General features: G+C 37.4%; 3 protein-coding genes across 3 annotated transcripts in view; all 3 read left to right on the top strand.

Moving 5' to 3' along the window:
* LOC134665887 (transcriptional regulator ATRX-like) overlaps positions 1-2,750 on the top strand; it is a 32,114-nt gene extending 29,364 nt beyond the window's left edge. Inside the window, exons 24-26 of the mRNA XM_063522918.1 lie at positions 620-700; positions 1,380-1,456; positions 1,588-2,750. Coding sequence (XP_063378988.1) covers positions 620-700; positions 1,380-1,456; positions 1,588-2,037 — 608 coding nt within the window. The 3' untranslated portion in view covers positions 2,038-2,750. The remainder of the gene's footprint in view (positions 1-619; positions 701-1,379; positions 1,457-1,587) is intronic.
* Positions 2,751-3,111: 361 nt separating this feature from the next.
* The window catches only part of LOC134665895 (uncharacterized), a 286,141-nt gene continuing 262,175 nt past the window's right edge, over positions 3,112-27,077 (top strand). The window contains exons 1-8 of the mRNA XM_063522939.1: positions 3,112-3,262; positions 13,687-13,794; positions 13,880-14,790; positions 14,872-15,104; positions 15,430-15,593; positions 16,681-16,815; positions 17,458-17,542; positions 17,906-18,016. Of these exons, the coding sequence (XP_063379009.1) occupies positions 3,203-3,262; positions 13,687-13,794; positions 13,880-14,790; positions 14,872-15,104; positions 15,430-15,593; positions 16,681-16,815; positions 17,458-17,542; positions 17,906-18,015 (1,806 nt within the window). The 5' untranslated portion in view covers positions 3,112-3,202 and the 3' untranslated portion in view covers position 18,016. The remainder of the gene's footprint in view (positions 3,263-13,686; positions 13,795-13,879; positions 14,791-14,871; positions 15,105-15,429; positions 15,594-16,680; positions 16,816-17,457; positions 17,543-17,905; positions 18,017-27,077) is intronic.
* On the top strand, positions 24,858-26,729 carry LOC134665879 (protein misato). Its single transcript, XM_063522909.1, has 2 exons — positions 24,858-25,427; positions 25,518-26,729. Exons 1-2 carry the CDS (start codon positions 24,951-24,953, stop codon positions 26,676-26,678), a joined length of 1,638 nt encoding a protein of 545 aa, XP_063378979.1. The 5' UTR covers positions 24,858-24,950; the 3' UTR covers positions 26,679-26,729.

Raw genomic sequence — 27,077 nt, 5'->3', positions numbered from 1 at the left:
CATTATTTCATTAGGCACAGTGCATAGGAGCATTCCATGAAATTGTCTACCGTTGTCCCGTACAAACGCAATGTTTCTGAAGATTTAAAGGTAGAAGAGTTTCCTTTTCTATGACAAATGGTCAAAAATATGCACAGAAAAATAATCGCCTGCTTTAAATGCCGAGAAAAAAGTCGCAACACAGGAAATAAAATTGCGTTTGTACGGGACAGCCCGTGGAATGCTCCATAACACATAATAACATAACATAATATAACGTTATCAGTAGAAGTAAGGTTTAGTCTCACTTGTCGTACGTTTTTATTTGTTTAAGTACTAATAGTCATGCCCGGAGCTCCGCCTGCATGGTGGGATTCAGTGTGTAGTACCTACATATTTCCCCTCCCGGAGAGTGGATCTGCAGTTTTGATACGAGTACTACAGTCAAGTATAAAAAATTGGATGCACACATTATACTCAAAAATATGTCCCATAGCATAATAGCTCTTATGTCAGCGAATTAAAAACTATGGGACATATTTTTGAGTAAGTTATATGCACCCATATTTTACACTTGACTGTACATGATTTTTTATTTAAAACAAAATTTACTACTACTATTATTTTTATTGTTTTATAGGCTCCAGTGAATCTAAAAATGCCAAGAAAAAGAAAATGAAAAATCGTGATGATAATTACCAAGACACTGCATTTACATCAGGTAATTTTACTATTTTATTGTTTCGCTTTCAAAAATTTTTAGTTGTCTGTTTGTCAACAGAGAATATGGAAAAAGATATTACACTTAATTTCGTGAAACAGTATATTCCAGAGTAGTGAAATTTCTATGAAGCTTGATTTTTTACTTATTAAAAAACTGATTACATATTCCAAGATTAAGTAATGTAGGAAAAATGAGCCGGAATGCAGAGCAAGAATAAACCGGAATGTAGGAAAAATTACTTTTTACATTAGATAATCTAATGACACTAAGCGTCACTTGCACCATCCCACCAACCCGGGGTTAACCGGTTAAACCGTTAACCCAGTGTCAAATTGTACTGGTAACCGTGGTAACTCCAGGTTTAACCGGTTAACCCAGGGTTAGTGGAATGGACTTGCACCATGGCCCTAAGTATATTGTTTTACGCGGTAAGCGCGTTGTCATTTTTCATACATTCCATTAACGCATGCATTTAACGCAGCGTTTTGACATAAAACAACCGCGCTCTATGGCACAGTTGAAAGACAGACTAACACGCGTAAAGTAGTGCAAAATATTGTAAGTGCCATAAGACGGTCAAAGTGGTATCCGATAGTGGATTCGCATCTTGGTATCATTTGGCCATATTTTCAGCATCAATACCCTATATATTATCAAAAATATTGTTCATTTACAGCAACGACCGAAACACAAGTTAAGAAAAACAAAAAGCGAAAACATAGAGATGACGACGGCGATAACAAGCAGACGAAGGTAGAACTATGTTTTAATCTGAAGAATATTACATAATACACTGTTTCATAAACGAAATGATTCTATAGACCGACCGCTTAATTGAGTCGGGTCTTTAAACGGTCGGTCTACAACATATATTACTTTTTCAGGTTAAAAAGGACAGTTCGTTCCAGGAAGTGCACGTGCCGCGTCTTCCGGATAACATTCTTCAGCAACTAGATGATAAGCCCAGAAAGATCGAGAAGCCAAAAGTCATAGCTACATCCAATTTCATGGTTGAAAATGCCAGGCAAAAGAGGGCCAAACCTTCAAACTACTTGGAAGAGAGCATTTACCTTGATAAAAAGTCCCCACTAACTAAAAGACAAAAACAACGCATCAAAAAGCCTAAAGTGTTACCATTTATACCCACTGCTTCAATATCAGACAGTGGATATACGACAAATTTCAAAATTAACAAGCTGTCACAAGCTACGAGATTTGAAGCAGAACCGGTCGTTTTTTCCAAAGAAACGTATTTGCAAAAGAATAATATTAAAAGATTAGGAACTTATGACCGGTACAAAAAGCAAATGCATCATAAAATGTCCAAATTTTAATGACAATAAAGTGCCAACACACAATGCAGTAATGGTCATGTTACTTGTTAGTCATGTAGCGAACGCTGGCGTCGCGGCATCTGCAAAAGTAGCATGTCATTATTTTTAATATATTACCTATCTAAAAAGCAAAATAATTGAGTTTGAGAAATTATGTCAGTCAATAGGTGGTCAATAGCATTCTGGAACATATCTCATAATAATCGTATCCATTGTTGTCAACACATTCATTCTTGATTTTTCATGTATCAAAAGTACCAACATTCCAATTGTTTTATGAACTGAAATGAATGTCATGTATAATATAGTTCTTAATAATTTTGTGCCGAACTATTTTATAAGAATAATAATTATAATTTTGTTTAGAACTAACCGTTGTTCCCACTTAATATCAGTATCGTGATCTTGAGTCTGTTAATAGTTTTTAGATTGATCATTTCGTTAATTGACGTTTTATGTTATTTAATGTTTGTAATATTTTTATTATTATTGTTTTACGACGTAATGCCATTGTAATGCAAAATTAATGACTATACTACTTCAAATCTCCCGCCATCAGGATAAAGTTACCTATGATGTCCGGTAGGTGGCGTGAGAGAGCAACTAAAATGGTATTGCCCATGTGCTCTTACTCTAAGACTTATTTATTTTAAGTTTGAATTGTTGTATTGTATCTTTGAATAAAATGTTCTTTGGCATTTAATAATTATTTATACATGATTATAATTATGTATAGCTTTACACACGTAGGTAAAGTACTTCCCGCCTTATCATGCCGGTGTAAACAAACCGCCATGTTGTACAAAATGGACGACCCATTATAACTGGTAAGTGTACGTAAGTATTCTGAAAACAAAAATATAATTGAAAATAATGACGTGATAAAATACGTAAATAATAATAAATAATTACTAAATAGAATTATCAATATAAAGATATATTATTAACAAAAATTTCTTGCAAGTAAGTCTGTCGACCGATGACGTCAATCTGTATTACAAGGTGGGCCAATGAGGTTCTCCGACGGTTGGTCACGTGGGCTCAACCCTCCAATAGGAAAATAAGCCATTCTTTGTGTACCTTTTCACATAGCAATAAAACAGATTGTGGTTTTTATGGAGTGAGTGGTGTTATATCTGTCAATCTTATGTGTTTAAATACGTAAATGTGTGAAATTCAGGATTTTGCTGTTGAGCATAAGGATATTTATATAAAGAAATATTCGGTGAGTAAAATTTTTCGATTATTCAGTAGTATTTACTGTTGTTATTGTAAAAACAAGACGTACAGATAATGGGCAAGTCCACTACAACATAGTTAACATGCATGTCCCGCTCTTTTTAGTGTCATTTACTCATTTATTATTGTAGATTTTATAACGATCTAATTACAAGATTAATTATGGTTTTATACAGAAGCATTCACACATTTCCAAAAATTATATAGCGGCTTTTTTGTTACATTAACATTTCACTTGCCGAAAGTGGCGGGAAATGTTCCCTTCCATTCCACTGCACCGATGTATTTCGTGAATATTCCTTGATGTTTTTCGTGAAATCTAATGCATATTAATAGTAAATGCTATTATTTTAATTGATTATTATATTATAACTTATCTAGGCTTCGTATTTTATACAGATGTGTAGTAATAGTAACGGACTATTTGGAATTTGTTTCATTATTTTTCGTCTCACTCTACCGTGCACGTGGTGTAGTATTTTTGTCTTTGTCAATCGATATATTATTTTTAAATATTCATGTTTTTATCAACAAAATGTTGTTTTCAATCCGGCATACGGCTTATTTACTTATTTCTAACCTTACTTTTCAATGAAAGGGTGCGTATTTTTCTGTAATTATCAATGTAAATCCGTTAAAAAGGCGCCAATTTGCCGTCAATGAGTAGTTGTATAGATACAACCTGTCGGTATGTTCATTTGTATAGTGCATGCTGTTGGAGGAGTGAGGTAGAAAGGTATACCTAGGAGAAGGAGGCAAAATGTGGTGGATCAAAGAGTAGACAATTTTTGCAGACAGGAAACATTTTATATTTTCAAAAGAAGTGACGGTGTTTTGAGTTTTCTTGCTTGACTCAATATAACTATTAGGTGTACAATTAATATTATTATATATTATAAAATTAAAAAAGCTATAAAATTGGTAGGGTAGGGGACGGGACTATTTTTAGAAAACCCTTTTAGCAAAAAAGACAAATTTAATAAAGTAAGATTTTTTTAATCAAATATTTATGTATTACGATCTCTGTCCTGAGAGACTGCTTCTACCTGTATTTATCAATGTATTAATTAATCAATTTTACTGGAACTTTTGGATTGCATCGATTCGACCATACCTAATATACCTAGTGTCACCAGGTCACCAAGCCTATGCCAACAAAATGTCTTTATTATTTTTTTAAACTACGTCAAATTATCGCAAATGGAAACTTGCGATCGCGCTACCTTCTTTGTTACATGCTTTTTAAAAGTGACACTTTTATTAAAAATATTAAAATACTGGCAAATTATATAGAAAATTTTACGTCAAAAAAATATGAAAGTACCTACCTACTGTGTAATCTTTCCCCCCTTTCCCTTTGCTAAAAAAAATGTTGATCCTTGAGTAGGTACAGGTACCAATTCAGCGTATTGTAGCAATGTGTTAGGTAACAACCCCTATTACTATCTACCGGTTGCATTCAGTTTTGTACCTACGCAGCAGTTGTTCCCACGGCCGATTTCGAGAATTTCAAAACGTTGAACAATGAACGATCACGCGCATGTAGTAGTGAAGGTGCACGAGGGTTGCAGTGTTCCGTCTGCCTGTCAGTGTGTGCTCACAAACACAGCTATACTGCGTCGGTATAGGGCTATTGACTTGACTGCACTCGGCGAGACTGCAGGGACGACGGGGCAGGGCGTGTCATTCTCAAATACCAAATGCACCGGTAACGGTGGTGAACCAGTATAAATCTGAGCTTCAGTATAACATAGCGGGAACCATTCTGGGGATCAAGAAATATTGGCACTTTACGACAAGAATTGTATCGTGAATTAGATAGCAAGCTATGCACCATGACGGCATGTCTACGGTCTACGATACAAAGTTTCTTAATAATATAGTTATGGTTATCTGTATTTTTGTAACCTTTTAGTTTGTATACTTAGACAATTAATTTTTTGAAAGATTTATTTTATTTTATATTCTATATAAAACATCACATGAATAGGTAGGAAACATGAAACAGTCACACAACACACAAACAGCGAATAGGTAATCTGACCCCGTCCTACCAAGAAGTTTCAAATGAATTTAATAGTAGCATAGGTAGATAAATTTTTGAAGCGCACTACATTTCCGTTTTCTCAGATATGTTTAGGTCGTTCTCCGAAAGCTAGCGCGGTTTAATAGGGTGGTATTCCACCTGTCCAGTGTGTATTGCGTCTCACATTTTACTAATGAGAGAGTGAGACGCAATGACATTTGGGACAGGTGGAATACCACCCTTATCTATGAATATTTTGGCAGTTCAGTACAAATTACGCGCCAGCTCTTATAAATTTACCCATAGTTACATTCAGTTACAGTCCTGACCAGGGATCGGAAATTCGGATGCTTTATACCTAAACTTCGGCCTCAGTACCTACCTACACCGCGTTGTTGTTGAGTAGTATGGAGGCGGACTCAATTTAATTTTGCTAATAAATTTACCGGGATTTCCCGGTATACCGGCAATTAGGATACATACACATACGTATTAAAGTATTTAAATAACATATTTCAGTTGTTCCTTTTTACAAAATATGTTATGTGGTTTGTTTAACTAACAGTACCTAACTATTCATTAACATCTAACTAAATTTGTTAAGTTACATATTATTCTTATGAGAAATAATGGTTAGTATTGTTGTTAAATCACTAAATTAAAACAAATATACATAGTCATACAAAATTGAACATGTAATCACTATGTAGTCAACCTACAGCGACACATGGTATATTTACTAGTGATGTACCGACTATTGATTTGGCCGACTAATCGGCGCTCGGACGGCCGATTAGTCACCGGACTAGTCTGCCAAATCATTAGTTTGGTCTAAGTTCGGTTCAAATGCACTAAAAAAACAACAACAACAAGTGCGAGTCGGACTCGCCCACCGAGGGTTCCGTACTTTTTAGTATTTGTTATTATAGCGGCAACAGAAATACATCATCTGTGAAAATTTCAACTGTCTAGCTATCACGGTTCGTGAGATAGAGCCTGGTGACAGACGGACGGACAGCGTGGTCTTAGTAATAGGGTCCCGTTTTATTCTTTGGGTACGGAACCCTAAAAAAGAAACAATCGTAATAGTAACGCTAAAAAATTTAATAAAAAAATCCTAAGGTATATTTCACACGGAGACCGGACAATCGGACATAAAAAAGCGACCACAAGGTCAATTAATTTCGAATAAAAGTTTTCGTAAGCACCCTACATAAAAATTTGCGTAGAATAGGTAAAAAGCTTATGGAAATATGCACTGTTTATTTCTGTTTGCCCTGTTTTTCTGTCACTTATAAAAAGCCGACTAATCGGCTATTTTTGCCCACTAATCGCTGACTACAAATGAGGCCGGGCAGTCGCCCAGTCGGCTTTCCCGACTAGTCGGTACATCCCTAATATTTCCATTTCCGTCATTTTCTAATGTTTAGCAATTAGAAAAGGACGACAATACAACAATTGCTTGAAAGCGGCGTCTTTCACCGTAGGATAGGGTATTAGATAAGAATCCAGGTAGTTTTTAAGAGTTGGGTTACAGATAAGAAAGCATGTAGGTTGAATGGGGAAGTTCATGATACATTCGTTGCTGTACTTTTTACATGCATTCGGGTTTATTTATTTTAAAAAATGAAATGGGTTTTATTTTTTGCTTGTTCGAGATATAGAATACCTAATAATAATAAGTATGTACATACAAAGTGTAACAAAAATAGTGGTCGATCGTTTTCTGACAAGAAAAGAATAAAGGAAACAGTAATTACATTTTAAAAAATTACATTTCTTGGATATCCTATAAGTAATTTATTAATTAGGTAATTACATGTTAACAATAATTGGTAATAATTATGAAAAAAAAACATTAAAACTAACTATGAATTAAAGATTTAAAAACTAAACTAAAATTAAAATATACCTACTTAAAAATTAAACTAATACTTATAATATTATATAAAAACTAAAATATACTAGTTTACTACTAATAGTAGTTTTCATATATTTTAATATATGAAAATTACATTGAAATGGGAAGACGCCCCTTACAAAAAAATGTTTTTTACGTTTCTCCTAATATTCCATAATCAAAACATGATACCGCTTACGCTCTTAAATGATTCACCGCAATTTTTTGTTATACTTGTTTGTATAGTTCGTTTTTTTTAGCATTAGAAAGAACTTGCAAGATGGTAAGCGATTTTGACATGTCAATTGAAAAACGCTTTTTAATAATCAGTAACTATTACTTATGAAAGCAGAAGAATAAAAATGATCGTATTAGATTCATAATTATTACATATTTGCAGTGACTTATTTTTTAAACGCGTTTTTCAATAAATGACACATCAAGATTGTTTACCTTATTTCTAATACTAAAAAAAACGAAGTAAAATTAAAACTGTTTATCAACGTGTAGTTATGTTAACAAAATCGCTGAAAATAGTCATAAACTAAATATTTTGACAGTTAGCACATCACTATTTCCTGATGTTTTATACGATCCCGGAATCCCGGAACTTAAATAATTAAAATAATATTTTTAAGAAGCCGACTCCATACTTGCTGAGCTTTTTTCGGGAATGTGCTAAGTTTAGGTATAAAAGCATCCGAATTTCCGATCCCTGCTTCTAACCTCTGTATTTCAAAATTATAAATAAAAAAAATTTGAAATTCTCAAGATGAGCTCTTTCATTTGATATATCACGATATAGTTTAAAGAACTTGATTTTTTCTCATTTACCCCCCAAAAGTGCCCCCATGTCTAGAATTCATTTGTTTACGTTATATGTCCATCTTTGGGTCACTAATTTACATATGTTTATCAAATTTCAACTTAATTGGTCCAGTAGTTTCTTGGGTCCGAAGTAATAGATACTGTCTGTTTTTATGTCTTTGAATCTCAAACGTAACCGCTTGCACCAAACTGTTGATTCCGCCGGCCGGCACAAAATAATATCTAATCCATGTCACTTCAGTTGTAAGCCACACCACAGAATAAATAATAGTACTAAGTACAGAAGACTCACTCTCTAACAAAACGCGTCTGTTACGATCAGCACAGATATGGCCGCTAGGTGGCGACAGCGCCACGCGCGGCTTATGGCAAACCCCAAAATTGGGGCCGAACGGATTTACTTTTAGCTACCTGTAGCAAAGCGACGAAATCGCGGAGTGAGACACGCCTGGCCACACTTACAAGTCAATATTCCGACTGCATCCAACAATTTTGAGTATTCAGACGGATCTAGAAAATAACTCTCATCGAATCAATATTGCATGTTTATTTATAACTTCAAAATTGTCAATTGTATCTTTCCATTACATAAATAAGGATATTATGCGTAAGGGGTTGTGCACAAATCACGCGAGGTGTTTTCGGCTAGTTTTTGACGCCCCCTCCCCCTTGGTGATATTTGGTGAGGTTTTTGGCTAAAACAACCTCACGTGTACTATTTTGATTTTTTTCATTCCACCTAATTTAAAGAAAAATTGTATTGTATATAGAAAATCTTGTTTATTTTTATATTTTCGTTTGTGCAGATTTATGTTTAACGAAACCGAGAAAATGTATCTACTCAAGAAGTAGGTTTTTTTTTCTTAGTTTCGTTCACTGTAAAAAAATACACGTGAGGTTTCCTTATACCCTCCCTCCCCCAACGTGATCTATCGTGATTTTTTCGTGACCCCCTCCCCCTATCGAACCTCGCATGATTTGTGCGCAAGCCCTAAGGATTTGGCAATAGCCAAATATTCTAATTTTTCATTTTCTACGACCTCCAATTGAATTAGAGCACATGTTAGGACAGACGGACAAAGAGCACCTACCTCATTGACATATACATATTTAAAGACGGGCACTAAGAATGGTGCCAGTACAGCGGTGTCGCGCGCACACCAATCATGCACTCTAACGCCACAACGCGATTGGTTGATGAGTTCGCATAGGGGTTGTGCACAAATCACGCGAGGTGTTTTCGGGTACTTTTTGCCCCCCCTTGGTGATATTTGGTGAGGTTTTTTGCTACCCCCCACACAACCTCACGTGTATTTTTTTGAAATTTTTTCATTCGATAAATTTTAAGATAAATAGTATTTTATATAGAAAATCTTGTTTAGTTTTCTATTTTCGAAGTGTAGAGTGAAGATTTATGTTTAACGAAACCGAGAAAAAGTATCTACTTATGAGGTAGGTTCTTTTTTCTTGGTTTCGTTCACTGTAGAAAAATACACGTGAGGTTTCCTTATACCCCCCTCCCCCAACGTGATCTATCGTGATTTTTTCGTGACCTCCCTCCCGCCATCGAACCTCGCGTGATTTGTGCACAAGCCCATAACCATAAAAAATAAAAATAAACGCTGTTTTATACGATATTTCGAGGGACGTCTTGATCTGACTTCCGTAACGTATCACATTTTATTTTTATTGGATTCACTATCTTCTTCATAAAAAAATTTTTGAAGTTCTAATGATTTTCCATTGGTTCCAGGGTGGTTTTCCATCTCTGGTACCTAGACAGATTATTTAATACTATGAGTTTATTCAGTATCATTTACGTGTACGTGTTATGAGTTCAGCAAGAACTACGTGCAACAATAAGTAGTAGACCGCCGAGTTACTAATTTACAGAGAGGTTGTTGACCCGATCGTCGTCATAATCGGTGGAGCGCCGCGAATCCGCGAACGTTCAATGTTTCTTGTATTAAAATACGAAAACGTACCTACATTTCCAGGTAGATAGGTATTTAACTTATGTTTTAACTTATTAGATATTTCGAAAATAGCATCGGATTCTTATATTTACTTTCCTCCCTTCGTTTCGAAAAGGGAAATTGAAGACCGAGGGGATGGCGCCGCGCATGAGATCAATACGGAACCCCTGATATTGCGCGCGCATAGGGCGGGTTGTTTGGAAATTTGTAGTCCCTCAGATATGCAAGGTTCACATACATTTTCCTCTGCTACCAATACTACAAAATTTTCAAATTTGTCTCATTTTTAAAAAAAAATCATAAAGTATATTAATTAATTATGAGGAATTACGAATTACTCCCTTCCCGGAAAAGGAATGTATTCGTTATTAGGTGGCTTCAAAATTATTAATTATTTTAAGTACTAGAATCTAGTGTTTTATAATTAACAGCAGGACCTACAATGACTTGTCTATTTCATATGAATAGTTAATACACTCTAAATTGTAGAAACACGTGTACAATTTCCGTGCACGAGTTCGGATGATATTTTTCTCGGGCGTCGATTTTTCCGAGTACTCTGCGGCGGCTGCGACCGCTCCGAGTTCAAGGCGACCGCGCGCGGTCAGGTTCGAGGACACGGCGACGCCGGCGCGGGCCCCTCGCGGCGCCTCCACGAGGGTACACGGTACCCCGTACTTCTGAAAACGTAGCTTTCGTTTACTACAAAGGATGTTACAGACTGTTCTTGTGTCTACTCTCTGACCGTCATTTTGATTTGGGTTAGGAATAGTACGTAGTTTTTTTTTTAAATTGTACCTGGATAAAATAGGGATGACTTTCTGAAAACGTAGCCATCTTCCGTTTACTACAAAGGATGTTACAGACTTTTCCTGTGTCTACTCTCTGACCGTAATTTTGATTTGGGTTAGGAATACGAGTAGTAGGTAGTTATTTATTTATTTTAAGTGTACCTGGATAAAATAGGGATGACTTTCTGAAAACGAAGCCATCTTCCGTTTACTACAAAGTATGTTACAGACTGTTCTTGTGTCTACTCTCTGACCGTCATTTTGATTTGGGTTAGGAATTAGTACGTAGTTTTTAGGGTTCCGTACCCAAAGGGTAAAACGGGACCCTATTACTAAGACTTCGCTGTCCGTCCGTCCGTCCGTCCGTCCGTCCGTCCGTCCGTCCGTCCGTCCGTCCGTCTGTCACCAGGCTGTATCTCACGAACCGTGATAGCTAGACAGTTGAAATTTTCACAGATGATGTATTTCTGTTGCCGCTATAACAACAAATACTAAAAACAGAATAAAATAAAGATTTAAATGGGGCTCCCATACAACAAACGTGATTTTTGACCAAAGTTAAGCAACGTCGGAAGTGGTCAGTACTTGGATGGGTGACCGTTTTGTTTTTGTTTTTTTTTTTTGTTTTTTTTTTCATTATAGTACGGAACCCTTCGTGCGCGAGTCCGACTCGCACTTGCCCGGTTTTTTTTAAAGATGTAACTGAATAAAATAGGGATGACTTTCTGAAAACGTAGCCATCTTCCGTTTACTACAAAGGATGTTACAGACTGTTCCTGTGTCTACTCTCTGAGCGTAATTTTTATTTGTTTTAGGAATAGTAGGTAGTTATTTATTTATTTTAAGTGTACCTGGATAAAATAGGGATTACTTGGAATAGGTAAAGGATGTTTTGGGAATGAGGGGCTGGGCTGCAATGACTGCATCCTTTTATAAAAAAACATCATTGCCTTCGATATTTATGAACCTATTAGGTACCTAGGTTTAGTAAGTAGGTACTTACTTCAAGTAGGTACATTTCATGAATTGCAAGAAGGATATAAAAAAAAAACTTCCTGATTCGATTATGAGGCTTGAAATAGGTAATCTCACGTGCGCAAGATGAACTCTAGAGGTAATAAAGACCGAGTTCATGGCCCTCTGAGACACGACTCCGCTACGAAAAAACGCATAGACTTTTGTTCGACTTGTGAAATATTACAACTGAATAATCACAGACGAATATAACAAAGACATGTCGCAGGCTAGACATGTCACTGTGAATAATAATTTAGTTGTTTTGTTTAAATAGTATATTAGAGACGCTTTTAAAGAATACACACGTAAGGTAGTTTTTGCTTTAATTTACATTTTTAATTGTTATTCGCTGTGTAATCTGTGGGAACTGCGTGAACTTCACTGAGCGCGACTCGCCGGCTGTCAGGGGTCGGTTCACCCTCGTCCAACCCGCTGTTGTCTTCTCTTTCGTCCACCCTACTTTGAGCCTTCTCTTTCTCGCGAGTTTTTAAACCAATTTATCAAGCGGCGGGAAAATGTTTGCGCTAATCATTTAAAACGGATTTCATGCTTGTAGGTGTGGTGATTGTTTACATTGAAGGTGGTAAAATCCTAAACACCTACAATCCAATTAAGTATAGATATGTCCAATCTTATTTTTGTTGGTAAACATCCAATTGATAAAGAAATCGTTTCGTGTTCTTATCTGCCATTGCACTCTTCTTGCTTCGGTGCTATGATTTTTTTTTTTTCATATCTTGAAATTACGGTCTGAAGCCTGATAACGTACGGTAGAGTTAATAATAACGTCAAAACATTTTTGAAGATTAATAAATTATGTTCAGTCCAATTATTAATTTTTTGTTAGTAGACTTGCTTTATTATCTGTTACCTAATGTTACCGGAAGATGGAAGTTGATTAATAATAACGTAATGGGCCGCTGTACGCCGAACGAGTTTATTTATAGTCACGGCCGGCCCGTGTACGTCGAGTAAAAGTTCTACAAAAAGCATCGTCCCAAATCTTGGAAGCCTTCGAAACGTTTTTTATGCATGCCGCCCGCTCGGCCGATCCAGTCCGGTCCCTCGCCCACAACGAGCCATGGGTTGGTATAGGTCTATCAAAAAAAAACAAGCGCACGGAATGTTTTTGAATAACTAGATAAATGATCAAAATTGTTTGCCAGCATTCTCGTTTCCTTGCAAGTAGTCATTGCGGTGTTACATGTTAGTGTTAATTGATGTGACTAAGATATTGATCAATTTAGAACATTGAACATTCAATAAAACTAACAAGATGCCAGTCTAACAAAATATCAATTAACAAGTTGTTGGTTACTGCTTAAAATTTATGCGAATTACGGTTTTAATTTTCGCCACACTATGGTTTGGTAGCGCATACCACAAGCAGAACAGGTTTCCACTACTACTTGCGTAGTGGTTTCATTGTGCTGTCCTTCCCGTCCCGTTCCACTGCACGCGCCCGCCCGCCATCTGCGCTACACAAAATGGCGCGAAAATGTGCTTTCAATTAATGTTCTCTCTAATCAAACTGAAAACGTTCCCAATTTTTAGGGTTTCGTACCCAAAGGTATTTCTTTTAAGTATTCCTGCCGAAATCAACAGTCGAATATAATGGTATCGTAGGTATAATACGATGATTGTTGTTGTTACCAGTCTGTTCATTTAAATTTTTTATCTTTGTCTTTTTTTTGGCATTTGTTTTTTGGTAACATTTCGTTATTTGACAAAAACAAAACTAATAAAAATTATTTACTTTTAAATTTCAATTTAGGAGTGGTTTAGACTCTTTATCTAGAAAAGCCATTTTATTCATATTGGATAATTATACATACCTATAATGTAAATTTCATTTGTCGTTTCCTGTTTCAGGGGTGCTCAGAAATGGACTTATACATCACCGACTCACTCCAGGATATGCTGGACATGGACATCAAGAACGAGATGGCTACAGATTTAAGCAGTATAACGGATTTTCCGGTTAGAAATCACTCATACCTACACCATACATACATTTTCTGAATTTATCTATACCCGGAAATAAAAAATAATATTTGTTTTTCAGGATTCCCTGGGATTAAATTTTTCCGAACTCCCTCCCCTATTAGATATGGATACAGACAATTCTTCGATATGGCTCAACAACTCGTCTAATAGTTTTGTTCACAATTTAGACCTGTACGGTTCCGAAGCAAACGCCGTAATGGTGAATCCTAACTCTGTAATGCCGTCCACATTCGCTGAAACTCCGGTAAAGAATATTGTTAAGGAAGAGGCTTCAAATTTATTACTAACTTCAGCAGCCAGCAGTGATTCAAATAGCAACACGTCGGCACCCAGCCCTAAAGAGGAGAAGAGCCATCTTACCTTCTCACCGAACACGATCAAGGTACCTAAGGTGGAACCAGAGGAGCCCGTTGTCAAGAAATCCCTTGAAGAAGCCACACAAATGGTCATCTATGTGCGAAAACAGGACAAGCATGTAGTGAAGGATTTATTTAAGGACTTGGACACTAGCAAACTGAAGGCCAACACCACACCAACGCACACTCAAACCGTCAGGATAAAGGCAGCCCAGGAACTAATAAAAGTCAATAATAAAAACTGTTCAATTCTGAACACGAGCCAAAAAGTAACGCAACAATTAGGAACTAAAACCATTATTTCCGGCAATATTCATATATTAGACGCACAGCAATCTAGGACAATTTTAGCAAATAGTAACAAGAGTCAAGCGACAATACTAATTGACAACTCTTCGTTGAATAATAATAGGCAAATAATTAAGACTTCAGTTAACGGAGCGTTCACAGTGGACGCGAGCCAAGCGAAGTTTGTAAACACGACAACCAAGCTCACTGCCGGGGCGGGGGAGTTCCCTAAGCCCGCGTATTCTTACTCTTGTCTGATCGCGATGGCGCTCAAAAACTCAAGGACCGGTAGTTTACCCGTGTCAGAGATTTACAACTTCATGTGGTAAGTTCAGGAACTACTGTTGAATACTTTAACTAACTAGCGTAAATGCAGCGTTATATTAATCGCTTTTGTTTCTTTCAGTCAACATTTCCCTTATTTCAAAACGGCGCCAAATGGCTGGAAAAATTCAGTACGTCACAATCTTAGTTTAAATAAATGTTTTGAGAAAATTGAAAAGCCGTCGACGAATGGCAGTCAAAGAAAAGGTTGCTTATGGGCGATGAATCCGTCGAAAGTGGGGAAAATGGACGAGGAAGTTCAAAAGTGGTCACGGAAAGATCCTCAGGCCATTAAAAAGGCGATGGTTTATCCAGGTTCGTACAAGTTCCTTTTATTTAATGTCAAGTTTTTCCAACTGTCCTATAGCACAAATTAACTAGATCGTGTACTTACCGATCGAATCACCTAAATACGTTCGTCCAATAAGGTTTAGCAATCTTATTTATAACGCATCTAAAGCCAAAGTTCTTGAAACTCGATTTCGCGACTTGCGACGTAAATATGGACCTACTACCGAACAAGTATCTACAAACTTACTGGAGTACGCACTGGTAGCACCGATTGACCTGACTTTTTGCCGAATTATTTTAGATATTGCATCAAAACCCCAACATTCCTGATGTCTATTTAACATTCCAGAAAGCTTAGAAGCGCTAGAACGGGGCGAGATGAAGTACAGCGGAGCGGCGGGAGACGCAGAAGATGACGACGCAGACGTAGACCCCGACGCCGAGCTCGACGCGGACGTCGAGATCGACCCCGAGATCAAGACTGAGGTCGACGAGGAGGAGATCATCGAGCAGGTGTGTTGTAACTCTGTTGGTAACTCTATTAGTAGAACGGGGCGAGACGAAGTACAGCGGAGCGGAGACATAGACCCCGGGTCAGGCGTGTCTCACTCCGCGATTTCGTCGCTTTGCTACAGGTAGCTAAAAGTACATCCGCTCGACCCCAATTTTGAGGTTTGCCATAAGCCGTGCGTGGCGCTGTCGCCACCTAGCGGCCATATCTGTCCTGATCGTAACAGACGCGTTTTGTTAGAGAGTGAGTCTTCTGTACCTAGTACTATTATTTATTCTGTGCCCGGGTCGACCCTGAGGTCAACGAGGAGATCATCGGGCAGATGTATTTTAACTCAGATATCGTAAGACAAACGGATTAACCACGGAATATAACCAGTATAAGAAACTGGAAACTCGTACACACCTTTATTATGGCGTTCTAAAAGTTGTCTTATGCTTAAAAATCACGAAAATTTCGTGTCCGCGTCGGAAGATTTTCAAAGTCAAATGTGACGAACATTGGTTTTTCGCGAATATCAAGATTTCTGTACTTAATGATGTACATCTAAGTAAAAATGTAGAGCATAAAATTTGAGACAAGTTATGTTCCAAATCCTAGGTGAAACCTTTATTTGAGTAGGTTAGTGTGAAGTCTTCGCCTGACCTTGAAGTGATAATGATAAGGTTAGGGCAGATGTGCATAATTGTAAACACATCAGAAGTAGCGCAGGTGCAATGTGTCCGGGTGACCTTACACTCACAGGAAATATCGAGCAGCTTGATATTTGCGTAATTTGTCAGTAGTGTCTCATCCTGTTTATAGAAATGGGAGGAGGCAACTATTTTTTGCACCGATAATAACTATGGTGATATTCGGATGACTGGTGCGACATTGACATTACCGCTGCGGCCTCGATATGCGCACTACATCTGTCATTTTCCGTGATAAAATGCGTGACGGATTAAATTTCATAATCGTGACAGTAATCGGCTGCGAACGTCACTCATTTTATCAAGGAAATTGATGCGATTATGGTTTGTGCAACTAGCCTTAGAAGTGCCCGGCTAATCGATTATATCTTTCTTAAAGTTCTTTAATTGATTGCAGGAGGTGTCAGACCAGGAGCTGGAGGTGGAAGAGGTGTCGGGCACGGGCATGGTGGGCGGCACGTACCGCCTGCTGGCCGCGTCCGGCGCGCTGCACGAGTACCTCGAGCCCGACGACGACGAGAGCGACATCGAGGTGAGTACACCCTTGCCTACAGGCAATACAACCGTGCTGCAGGTGTCAGACACGGGTTGGAGGTGGTGTCAGCACAGGCATGCTGGCCGCGGGGACAGTTGTTTATAGTGAACGCCAGTCGAAAATGGAAATGATGACGTGAATTTTCGTCGCATGTCGTCCCGAAACATTTTTACTTTGCGATTGGCGTTTGTCAATAAACATAAACAATTGTCATCTTGGCTTGACCCTCTGAACTGCCGACACGACATATAGCACTTTTGCATCCACATAACATGCTGCAGATACAGTCAGTTGCATATAATTCACAACTTTCTAGTTTTCCTAACAAACTTGAACTTCGGTCGCAAGGCAAAGCAGTACACGCAACACCCGACTGAAGAATCCGCACTATAATTGTCAATTGGTCACCAATTTAATTCAACTATATTGATTTCGGAATTTTGTAGTGAATCATGTCGAAAATAAGTAATTATTTTTTTGGTTGTGATATGTTGAAATGGTTTTAAATCTAGTTCTACTTAATACAACGCAACATGCCGACAGTTGCAAAACAACGAATCGGGCTATTAGTTCTGTTTATAGTTTACATCTTATATCTATAGTAATGAATAATTAAAGACTTCTTTCATTTGGTTCCAGGTGTTAGATCAATCCTATGAAGAAATCGATATCGACGTAACAAAACCCATGAAGTTGGACCTATCAGTCACAGAAAATTATACAAGTAAGTATTCAGTAACGAAGAATTGATTATTTTATGATGTCATAGTGGTTTGTGAATTAAAAGAACTTCAAAAACACAATGTACAATTCACTCTTATTAGCACACCTGTAGGCTACACCAGCCGAATTTGATGCTATAGACGAATTCGCGTCCCCAAATAGCATATAGCAACAATAATGGGGTTGGCCGGTCCAAGTACTTAGCAGATGGCGCCAGCATAGCGGTCAATCCTTAGAAGTATGTAAAAATCTTATAGAAAAAGGGGCAAGCTATGATGGCGCCATCTATGCAAACCTTTGACAGTTGCCAACTCCATAGCAGCAATTATGACATTGTCATCTCATGGGGTGTTATTGTTACCAGTTCATTCCGCGAAGAGGGCGAAGACGAGCTTCATCTACCAGCCGGTGACGACGCAGGCGCACACAAGCCGACGGAAAACGCCGCTCGTCAACCGGGTCGCGCTCATCTAGACCACAAACACACACACACACATGTGATCTACAGGGGTCGAGGCGATAGGTAGTTTAGCGTAGGCGAACCAGTGATCGTTCTGTTCCATTAAAAATTAAATAATGTCAAATTCGAATTGTAATAATTAAGTCGAGCGTGTGGTGCCCCTTTTTGGCACGTAAAAAGTATGCCCGTAGTGTGAGACCGTTTAGCGAGCGGACACTTGTTACATATCTTACACTGTATATTAGTTTAGTTTAAGGGGAATTCGAAACTCGCGTGACCGCTTCGGCGTTAGATAGTGAGGTCCGTGAAACTTTTAATAATGGTACTATAAAATAAATAATAGTGTTCAAACGTAGGCGATATACGAGTATGAAATGTTCCCATATTAGTTTGTAAGGGGCCGTGTTGCGGCCGCATTGTGAGTACAAAAACGTTTCTGCTACTGTATTGACACTTTTATACGTTTACTGAAATGTTGCGTTACGTAGCATTTATAACTATATTTTGCTAAAAAGGGAATTGGTAGTTATCCCCTAAACAGTAAAGCATCAGAATTTACTAAATAAAATAACACCAAATGTAGTAAATAAACAAATTGATAGTGTTAGTGAATAGTTCATTCCATAGGCAACGATTTCTAGTTCTTTACCAATTTGCTCGTAATCTATTGGGCATCGTTGACAGGAACTATAGAAATTAGTTGACTTATCGACTAAAGTCTCGGTACAGTAGCGCGCACACGCACCATAGCGGGTATTAAGTAAGTTCCCACCGCTATTACATTTATGTTCTACTTTACATAAGACAGTTGACACTGGCAGCTCTAGTCTGTTATGCATTATAGTGCCAAATATTGTTCCACGCGGTAAACAATAAGCTGTTTTATGTCTATCTGTATACGAGTACTGGAACTATGTGGCACTATACCGTTTTACTTGTAACCTCCCATCACGCAACTCTACGGTCTTGACAACAACCGTGTAATTAGATGCTAAGGTCGTATCACGGAAAATGCAACGTGGTTCAGTAATTACGTCTTGTATTTGTATGACTCAGTATTTGTCTTTGAGTCAGTACTCGGACAAATATATAGAGCAATGAACTTCCATACCAGTTGGTATTGGTACATTGTATATGCAAACAGTCAAGACAAGTAAAATATTGACTTGACTGTTTTAGGCACATCATTATTGTTTTGTTGTAAAGGCAAATAAAAGACGAGCGATGATGGAAGGTCTTTACATAAACAAATGACTCTTCTCTGAACCTATGGCCCGGGATCGTACCTGTCCCAATTCCTAACTTGGCCGGGTTCAGAAATGACTCATTTTTGTACAATACCTCTCATTGATTAATTAAGATTATTAAGTATGTGACGTTATTGTGTTTGTTCTTTGTTAAGTGTTTCTCGTACGAGCAAAACAATAAGTTTGTCAATAAATACGCCGGATAATCATGTCAGTAAGCCCAGGTCATTCCAGGCGATATCTTATGAAATAGGTAGGGTGTGCTCAGTTAAATCTTCTAGTCGGCAGCATACGTTCTAAATAGACGGATGCTTTTGTCGGCTAGCCCTGCTGTTGTGCCTAGATTCTGTTATTTATGACGTATTGAATAATAACCATACATTATCCCCAACTCTGATATTGTGTTGGTATTTTCATTCAGCTTCAGGATATTCATAGGTATATCTAATGACTGTAATCGTAATAAATAACAGCGACTAGTTTCAACATCAAGTCTTCCAGGCAATAGAAAAATACTTTCATGAAAGTGGCTTTTACAGAACTGAATAAAAGTTTGCTATTAGACTTTTCCAGTAGTATTTTAACTATTTTAAGTGATTGAATTGAGGTGCAAAATTATATTAAGGTTGTGTTGATAACGGTAGATCTCATGTCTTCAAGATCATGGTTTGTTACGGAAAAGCACACCCCTAGTCCAATGCATTTAAACACGTTACGCGGTAGGGACGAGTGACCTGTCATAGAAGTTCAAGACTATTTGTAGTACAAGTGTTTTATAAGCGCTGTTTGTACAGAATACAGTCGTTATAATATATATTTGGCCGGAAAACATAAATAGAAACATCTGAATAAATAATCTATTGTCAAGAAGATAACAGTTCAGATACTTCTGATCTGATATGCTTGTTATCAAATATCATTTATTATCAGGCAACTATGGCCCATAGATACATACCTTACAAACTAACATACATACAATTGTAAAATCTTACAAGCTAAAAAATTATTTCGGCGACAAGGCGGTTTTCAGTTGTGTCGCATGTTTCGGTGTGTTATGGCGACCGTAGGTAGGTACCGTGACGACACACTTGTAATGCAAAACTTTTAACTTTTATGACACGGACACATAGGATTGATGAAATTACAAGTGATACGATGTTAGGAAAAGTAACGTGCAAATAGGACTTGTGATTTATTGGATGTTAATGTGTTAGTGAAATTGTGTTAACAAAAAGATTGTATTAAAAAGAGTAATGGCGTAATGGACTGACAACCAAGCCTAATTTATAAACATAATCGTTTATATCTGGCTAAACGCTCAGTATAACTTGCAACTTAGGTTTATTAAAATTTTCTATGTAAGTAAGTACCTATATCTTTATTGTGGTATTCTTCTCCGAAAAATCGCTCCACGCGACTGATGTCAGTTGCACAGAACTGTAATGAATTTGTACAGTCGCGAGCGACCAAGGAGCTCACAAATATCTGAACAGGTGTTTATTGTCAAGGCGTTAGAGTGCATGTTCAGATATTTTTGAGCACCTTTGCCGCTCCGATTTATCTGATGGCGACTGTACCTATATCAATTCTTTCCCGAGAAGCACAGAATTCTTTTGTTGGCTAAGTATGTCATTAACTTTGTATCATTGCCTCATTTACCACATGCCCGCACTTCAGCTATTTTTATTTTTATTCAATTTTAGAACAAAATGAGGTCTTGCAATTTTGCGTTAACTTTTAGTCCAATCTGTAGACCATCACCTCGGCAATCGTTTATATTTTTGTCGATGTTTCATGCTCAGAAGAATCCACCTCAATACACTGTTGTCAATGATGCGCTTTGCTACATTACAAACGCATCACTCCATATGCCCATTACTCTTTAACGGTATATGTAAGTAGCTAATTAGATCATGGCCCAAGTAACAAATCTGACTTGAAGGGTAGCGGCGGTTGCGCACGAGGCGAATCGTTTTAACTACACGTGTATACTAAGGTAGAAGTACTAGTATTCGACATGGGCACTTTATGTCAAAGTAATATAGGTTAAATTTGAACGGCGAAGATTTATCTGTATTCAAATTTAATCCTTGTCACTTTGACATAAAGTGTCCGTGTCGAATACTAGTGCAGCGTCGAGCACTAGTACTTCTACCTTATGTTATGTAGCATCTAGGACCAAAAGTTCGTGTGTGAAAACGTCGTGCAGTACACAGCCGCCCTAGTTTATGGATGTTGGTTAATCTGAATGAAGGAAAATGTAACTTGTACGACAACATGTGACGTCATCAACCAAAAGGCACCACATTGTTGGTTGTAATAAGGTTGATTTCAAATTGAAGCTATATGGAAATAGCGCCTTATTGACAAACCTACAGTAAGCACCCTTTTGGTTGAAAATGGCACAAATATTGAAATCACCAGCGTTCTAAAGTTGGAGCGCAACAAGACTTTGTTAGGTGCATACTACTATTATTATTGACATTATTAATAAAATTTCAATAGCGTGCAATGTGTAAATAGATTTAGCGGGAAATAATTTGCTTGTAATAATTAATAACACTGCGTATGTTTGTGAATTTTTATTGATAATAAATTAATACATACATACTATTTTAGCTACACTTACGTGTTTATGAATTATGTGTAAGCAAAACATTTGCTGAAAAAACGATTATTTTGTATTGCTTAAAGGTAAACCCCACTTGTGTAAGGCGAAATTGTTGCAAATGGCGTAGGTATTGGATATATCTAGTGGAACTGCCTCATATGTAAAGCAATGCCAAGAATCTGAACTTTTATTATTGGACTTCCGTAAAGTAATAAAATAATGAAGCAATGTAACGTATCTCTAACCAATTTTGTAACATAAAATAGAATTTGTATTTTTCCACTGCCAGTATTTCAACATCCATGTAAAATATGATTAAATAAAATAACTAGTTTGTAAGACAGCAGTAGAAATTTAAATGTAGGTTTATTACTAAATAATGTAAGGATGCCGAGTCGAATATGATTTTTAATAACATTTTTGTAATAAAAATGAAATTCAATATGTTCTGTTTTATTTCTCAACCACGCCCCAAATCCTTACACATATCCATGACCATGACACCTGCGGTATTTCCAGACCGGTACGACCTTCAATAAAAGAGTGTACTTCTATCTTAAAGGCCGGCAACGCACTTACAACCCCACTGGTGTCCATGGGAGGCGGTAATCGCTTACCATTAGGCGATCTGTCTGCTCGTTTGTCTCCTATACCATAATTATAGTCTAGGTACGATATACCGCCTGAAACTTAAATTTTTATGAAATAATATAATTATGTTCCTGAACATAATAAATAAATAGGGTTGTCTAAACAAATATGGCCAAAGCTATCTTTAGTTAATTATTTTTGAAAAAAAATCCCTTATTTCCAAAATAATTCAATTTATCAGAAAAGTTACAGCTTGGCAAAAAAGAGTCGAAATTAAAAAAGTGGCAACCCTGTATAGTGTCGTCCCTTTCAAACCAGTATACATATAAGAAAACAGGACGAAGCTATACTCTGTATCTTTAGGTATTTAAATAAAAGTAAACAAAATCTACCCTCAAATGGCTCCTTAAGCTAGTTGAGGGTAGATGAAAACATTACACGATCAAATAATGTAGGTTAAAGTCAAGTCGTTCAGTGACTGATACAGGCGGTTTTGTAATTGGTCGTTTAGCCAATAAATATTATAACTACCCGAAAATTTACAAATTGTTTGTTTACTTTTATTTAAATACCTAAAAATACAGACTATACAGTGTAGCCACTTTTTAATTTCTACTCTTGCCAAGCTGTATAGACCCACTTCCAACGGCATCCCACACCGTAAGCAAAGAGCATACAATCACTACGTTACCGTAACGTAAGGGTTGAAACAAAAAACAAATTTTCTTTTAGAGTTCTATTTCCGAAAATAGTAGAGATGCAACGGATAGTTGTTTGGCCGGATACCGGATACCGGATATCCGGCCTGGACACTGGCCGAATATCCGGTATCCGGCCGCCGGATATTCGGCCGGCGGAACTATACCTACATTTCGGTTTTTCAGGTCCGCATTCTGCAGGTTTGACCTGTTTCCTAGTAAACGTTCGCGCGGACTCATTTCTAGGTTCGAAATGAGTGCGCGTGCAAGTCAGTGGAATGATTAAATTGTTTTAAAATAATAAACAAGTACGATTATGACCGTGTCTGTTTCTTAAATTCAATTTGTTTACTCTGAAATCAAGCAATGTTACTATCCGGTATCCGGCCGGATAGCAGGTCACTATCCGGTATCCGGCCGGATAGTAAAATAATGGCCGGATAGGCCGGATACCGGATAGTAACCGGATATCCGGTGCATCTCTAGAAAATAGTGACTGAAAAATGTTTTCGAACAAAGAATTTTTTCTCGCTCTCACTTATAGCTGCGTCACATGAAAAAAAAAATGCCCCCAAAGGCGAATACTAGCGTCACAAATTGATATTCTTGCGTCCGCGCCCCAATTGTATCGGAAAATCAGTCAAATTGGCGCACGGCCTGTGGCCTATTTTATAAAGCTACAATTTACAAGCGGAAGTCACGTTCTAACACATAGGGTTAGAAAGAGACTTCCGCTTGTAAATTGTAACTTGTAGCTTTATAAAATGGGCCACTGATTTGAGTGGCGAAAAATTGTCTCAGTCTGTACAGACATTTAAATGGGACACAATACAGATAACTCCATACCACTTCTATGCATTGCTGCATCTCTGTCATGCAGTATTATATTCTTTGGTCTTATGTTACTAAATTCAGGAAAGTGTATTTTAACAACAGGAATAATTAAAGTAAAAATCCTAGAATCCAAATATATATCTTTAAAAAAACTTGAATGTCAAATCCAAGCCCCCTACTCTGTCTGTTCTCTTTCACGGCGCAGCAACTAGTATCATTTCTCTCTCCTTGCTCTTTTAAAAATGCCGTTTGTCAAAAAAGGACAACCATACTGTTGACAAGATGGACTTCAAATCCAAGTGGCCCCTTTTTAGGCGACCCAGGTTGTGCATGTGTGTGTAAAAACGTATATGTGTGCTCTTTTAGGGATGTAAAAAGTCGATTTTAATCATGTTATATATCGATAAACGCTACACGGCGGAACGAAATAGCGATTAATTGAAGCTTCAATATCTTCGTTAAACATAAGCATAATTGAAATGCTAATAGATAATGAATATATTATGATGTAATAAAATATTTCAATTATTGCGGACCACCTATTTTAGTAGGTATTTATGTATTTTAATTAAATATCTGAAGTTTCCCTTGGTTCTCTCCTGGGGCGTGACTATAAAATTGTGATCTGATAACCACAATAAAGAATAAAAGCGTTTTTGTTCATTTTAGGTATAGTTAAACCTTTGAAGTAAAATTAAAATTGCAAGAAATGTCGATAGTTTATCGATATGACTTTATCGACATCGCTACAGCAAAGTGGGTCGCTTTGTTAATCGTACACTAAACAAAAAGTGGTCCCACTGACAGCTCGCTTGGAAGGCATCTGTATATATTCTTATATCTATGGTCGAATCAAACGTCAAACTCGCGTTTTGTTGATCCTCGCTTCATCATAGTTCCCTTTGCTTTGTCTTGGTGTTTTTAATTGAAATGTATTAGATTAAAATCTTGTATTCAGTGTCGTCATCATGTCAAAACGTGAAATACTTACTATACAATTTGGGCACTATTCAAATTACATTGGATCTCATTTTTGGAACATACAAGAACTTGGTTTCGACTACACCGGTGCGAGCAAAACCGAATGCAACCATGATATTCTGTATCGAGAGGGACAAACCGCAACGGGAGAGATCACATACACTCCTAGGTTACTTTTATGCGATTTAAAGGGCTCTTTGAAAACATTGCCCGCAAGTGGTGGATTGCCTGATGAATTTGTAAATGTTGAGGATGTTACTTGGGAAAGTATTGAAAAAATTGAGGAACCGGTCGCTCTTAAGAATGAATTCTTAGAGGACATTGATTCTGCGGGGCCCTCTGTTGCCGGATCAAAACAATACAGATTGGAGGAGAGTGTGAACACTTGGACTGACTTTTTGTATCCAAGATTCCATCCTCGCACTGTTAACATTGTCAAAGAATACAGCCATGGAGATGATAAGGTAAGCTTTTGTTTGTTTTGTCATTTTCTTGTTCCAGTTATATATTCTTCAGTCTAGTAGGCTGACTATAAATATTTTTTATAATTCCAGGCACCATTTGATTTGTTTCATCTTGGACGACCAGTATGGAAATCTCAATTTGGCGAAGACTTCAGTGATAATATCAGAAAATATGTTGAAGAATGTGATAGTATACAGGGTTTCCAAATAAACTTTGACTGCACTGATGGGTTCTCGGGCCTTGCTTTAGCATGTATTGAAGATATGGTGGATGATTATACCAAACCCTTGCTCTGCCATCCTATTATAGCTTCTCATTATCCAGACAACTCTCCACAGACACAAGAAGAAAGAGATGTCTCAAACCTAAAAGATTCAATAAGAATTGTCAATATACTTTTTTCTATTGAAGGATTATCTCAGCATTCTAGTTTATTTGTTCCACTGTGTACAGGAGAGAAAGGCTGGAGAAAGCCAGGTAGTCCTAGGCTTTTTGAACATGTTAATTACAATCCAAAAAATTACTACCACTCATCAGCATTACTGGCCTCCGCCTTGGACACACTGAGCCAAAAATACAGGCACAAAAGCAATACTTACACCTTGTCTGATATGTGTGCAGATATGACTGGCTATGGAAGAAAAATGGCCGCAGCATCCATGGGCATTCCATTTACTATGAATGATTCAGAGTATCTAATTGACTACTTGAATAGGACTACAAAACCTATCTACACACCTATAACGCCCAGTTGTAAGATTGCAACAGATAAAATGTTTCAACTCATTACAGTGAGAGGTATACCAGAGACTTATCTAAAAGCCCCTCTACAGAATGCTAAAGAGCAGATGAATTTACCAGCTTACAGGTGCAGGGATGTCAAAGAAATGATGGAGTTATATTTCCAAGCAAACAACTTCCTATCTGCTACTAATGTTACAGTATGTGATAATCCTTTAGAGCTGAAAAGTCCTTATCCAAGGATTTTCTCAGATAACTTAAATAAATATGGTCTTGTCACAAACGGAGTTAGTGAAGACCGGATTCAAAGTTGTCCAGTAATAGCGGGGTACCACAATGGCAATTTCCTAACAGATATGCTTGAAAAGCTACACAGAGAGGTGAGCAGGGTAAAATTTGCAAAACTACACAAGTTTCGAGAGGAAGGCTTGGAAGCTTCCGAGTATCAGGAGACTTTGGATAGGCTTGCCGAATTTAAAGATAACTATGAAGATAATTTTGAACTCTAATTGAAATAATGTAAGTCTGTTGTAAAAATTGTTAATAAACAAATCCACTAAGTTTTATTGGTTTTTTTTTATACTACAGCAGACACCCATAGCCTATGAACACTTGAAAGTTCAGAGCTTAGCGCAATACTTTCACTACCCTTACCCTACCCTACTAACCCTCTAGTCTGATTGTATGAGAGTATGGGTCCTTGACGTTTAGGGTCGGTTGCACCAAACTGTTCGTATCGTTAAAGAGTTCGCAAAATTTTTATGTATGGATAGTTTCATAGTAAAGCGCCGGGGCGCGCCGGCTCACGTTGATCAGTCTGTCAAATGTGGTTGATGCAACTGCCCCTTAGTGCTGTTGCTCCCAAATGGCAGTTATACCATGGCTTGACCATGGCAGGCATATTATAA

This window comes from Cydia fagiglandana, chromosome 7 (genome assembly GCF_963556715.1).
Source record: "Cydia fagiglandana chromosome 7, ilCydFagi1.1, whole genome shotgun sequence".
Taxonomy (NCBI): Eukaryota; Metazoa; Arthropoda; class Insecta; order Lepidoptera; family Tortricidae; genus Cydia; species Cydia fagiglandana.
The sequence above is the reverse complement of the archived record's forward strand: the minus strand, read 5'-3'. Positions and strand labels throughout refer to the sequence as shown.

Bases quoted from the DNA above. Each gene is read 5' to 3' on its own strand.
- LOC134665879 (XM_063522909.1), top strand. From the start codon at position 24,951: ATGTCAAAACGTGAAATACTTACTATACAATTTGGGCACTATTCAAAT. The intron at 25,428-25,517 runs GTAAGCTTTTGT...TTATAATTCCAG, and splicing joins ACAGCCATGGAGATGATAAG to GCACCATTTGATTTGTTTCA.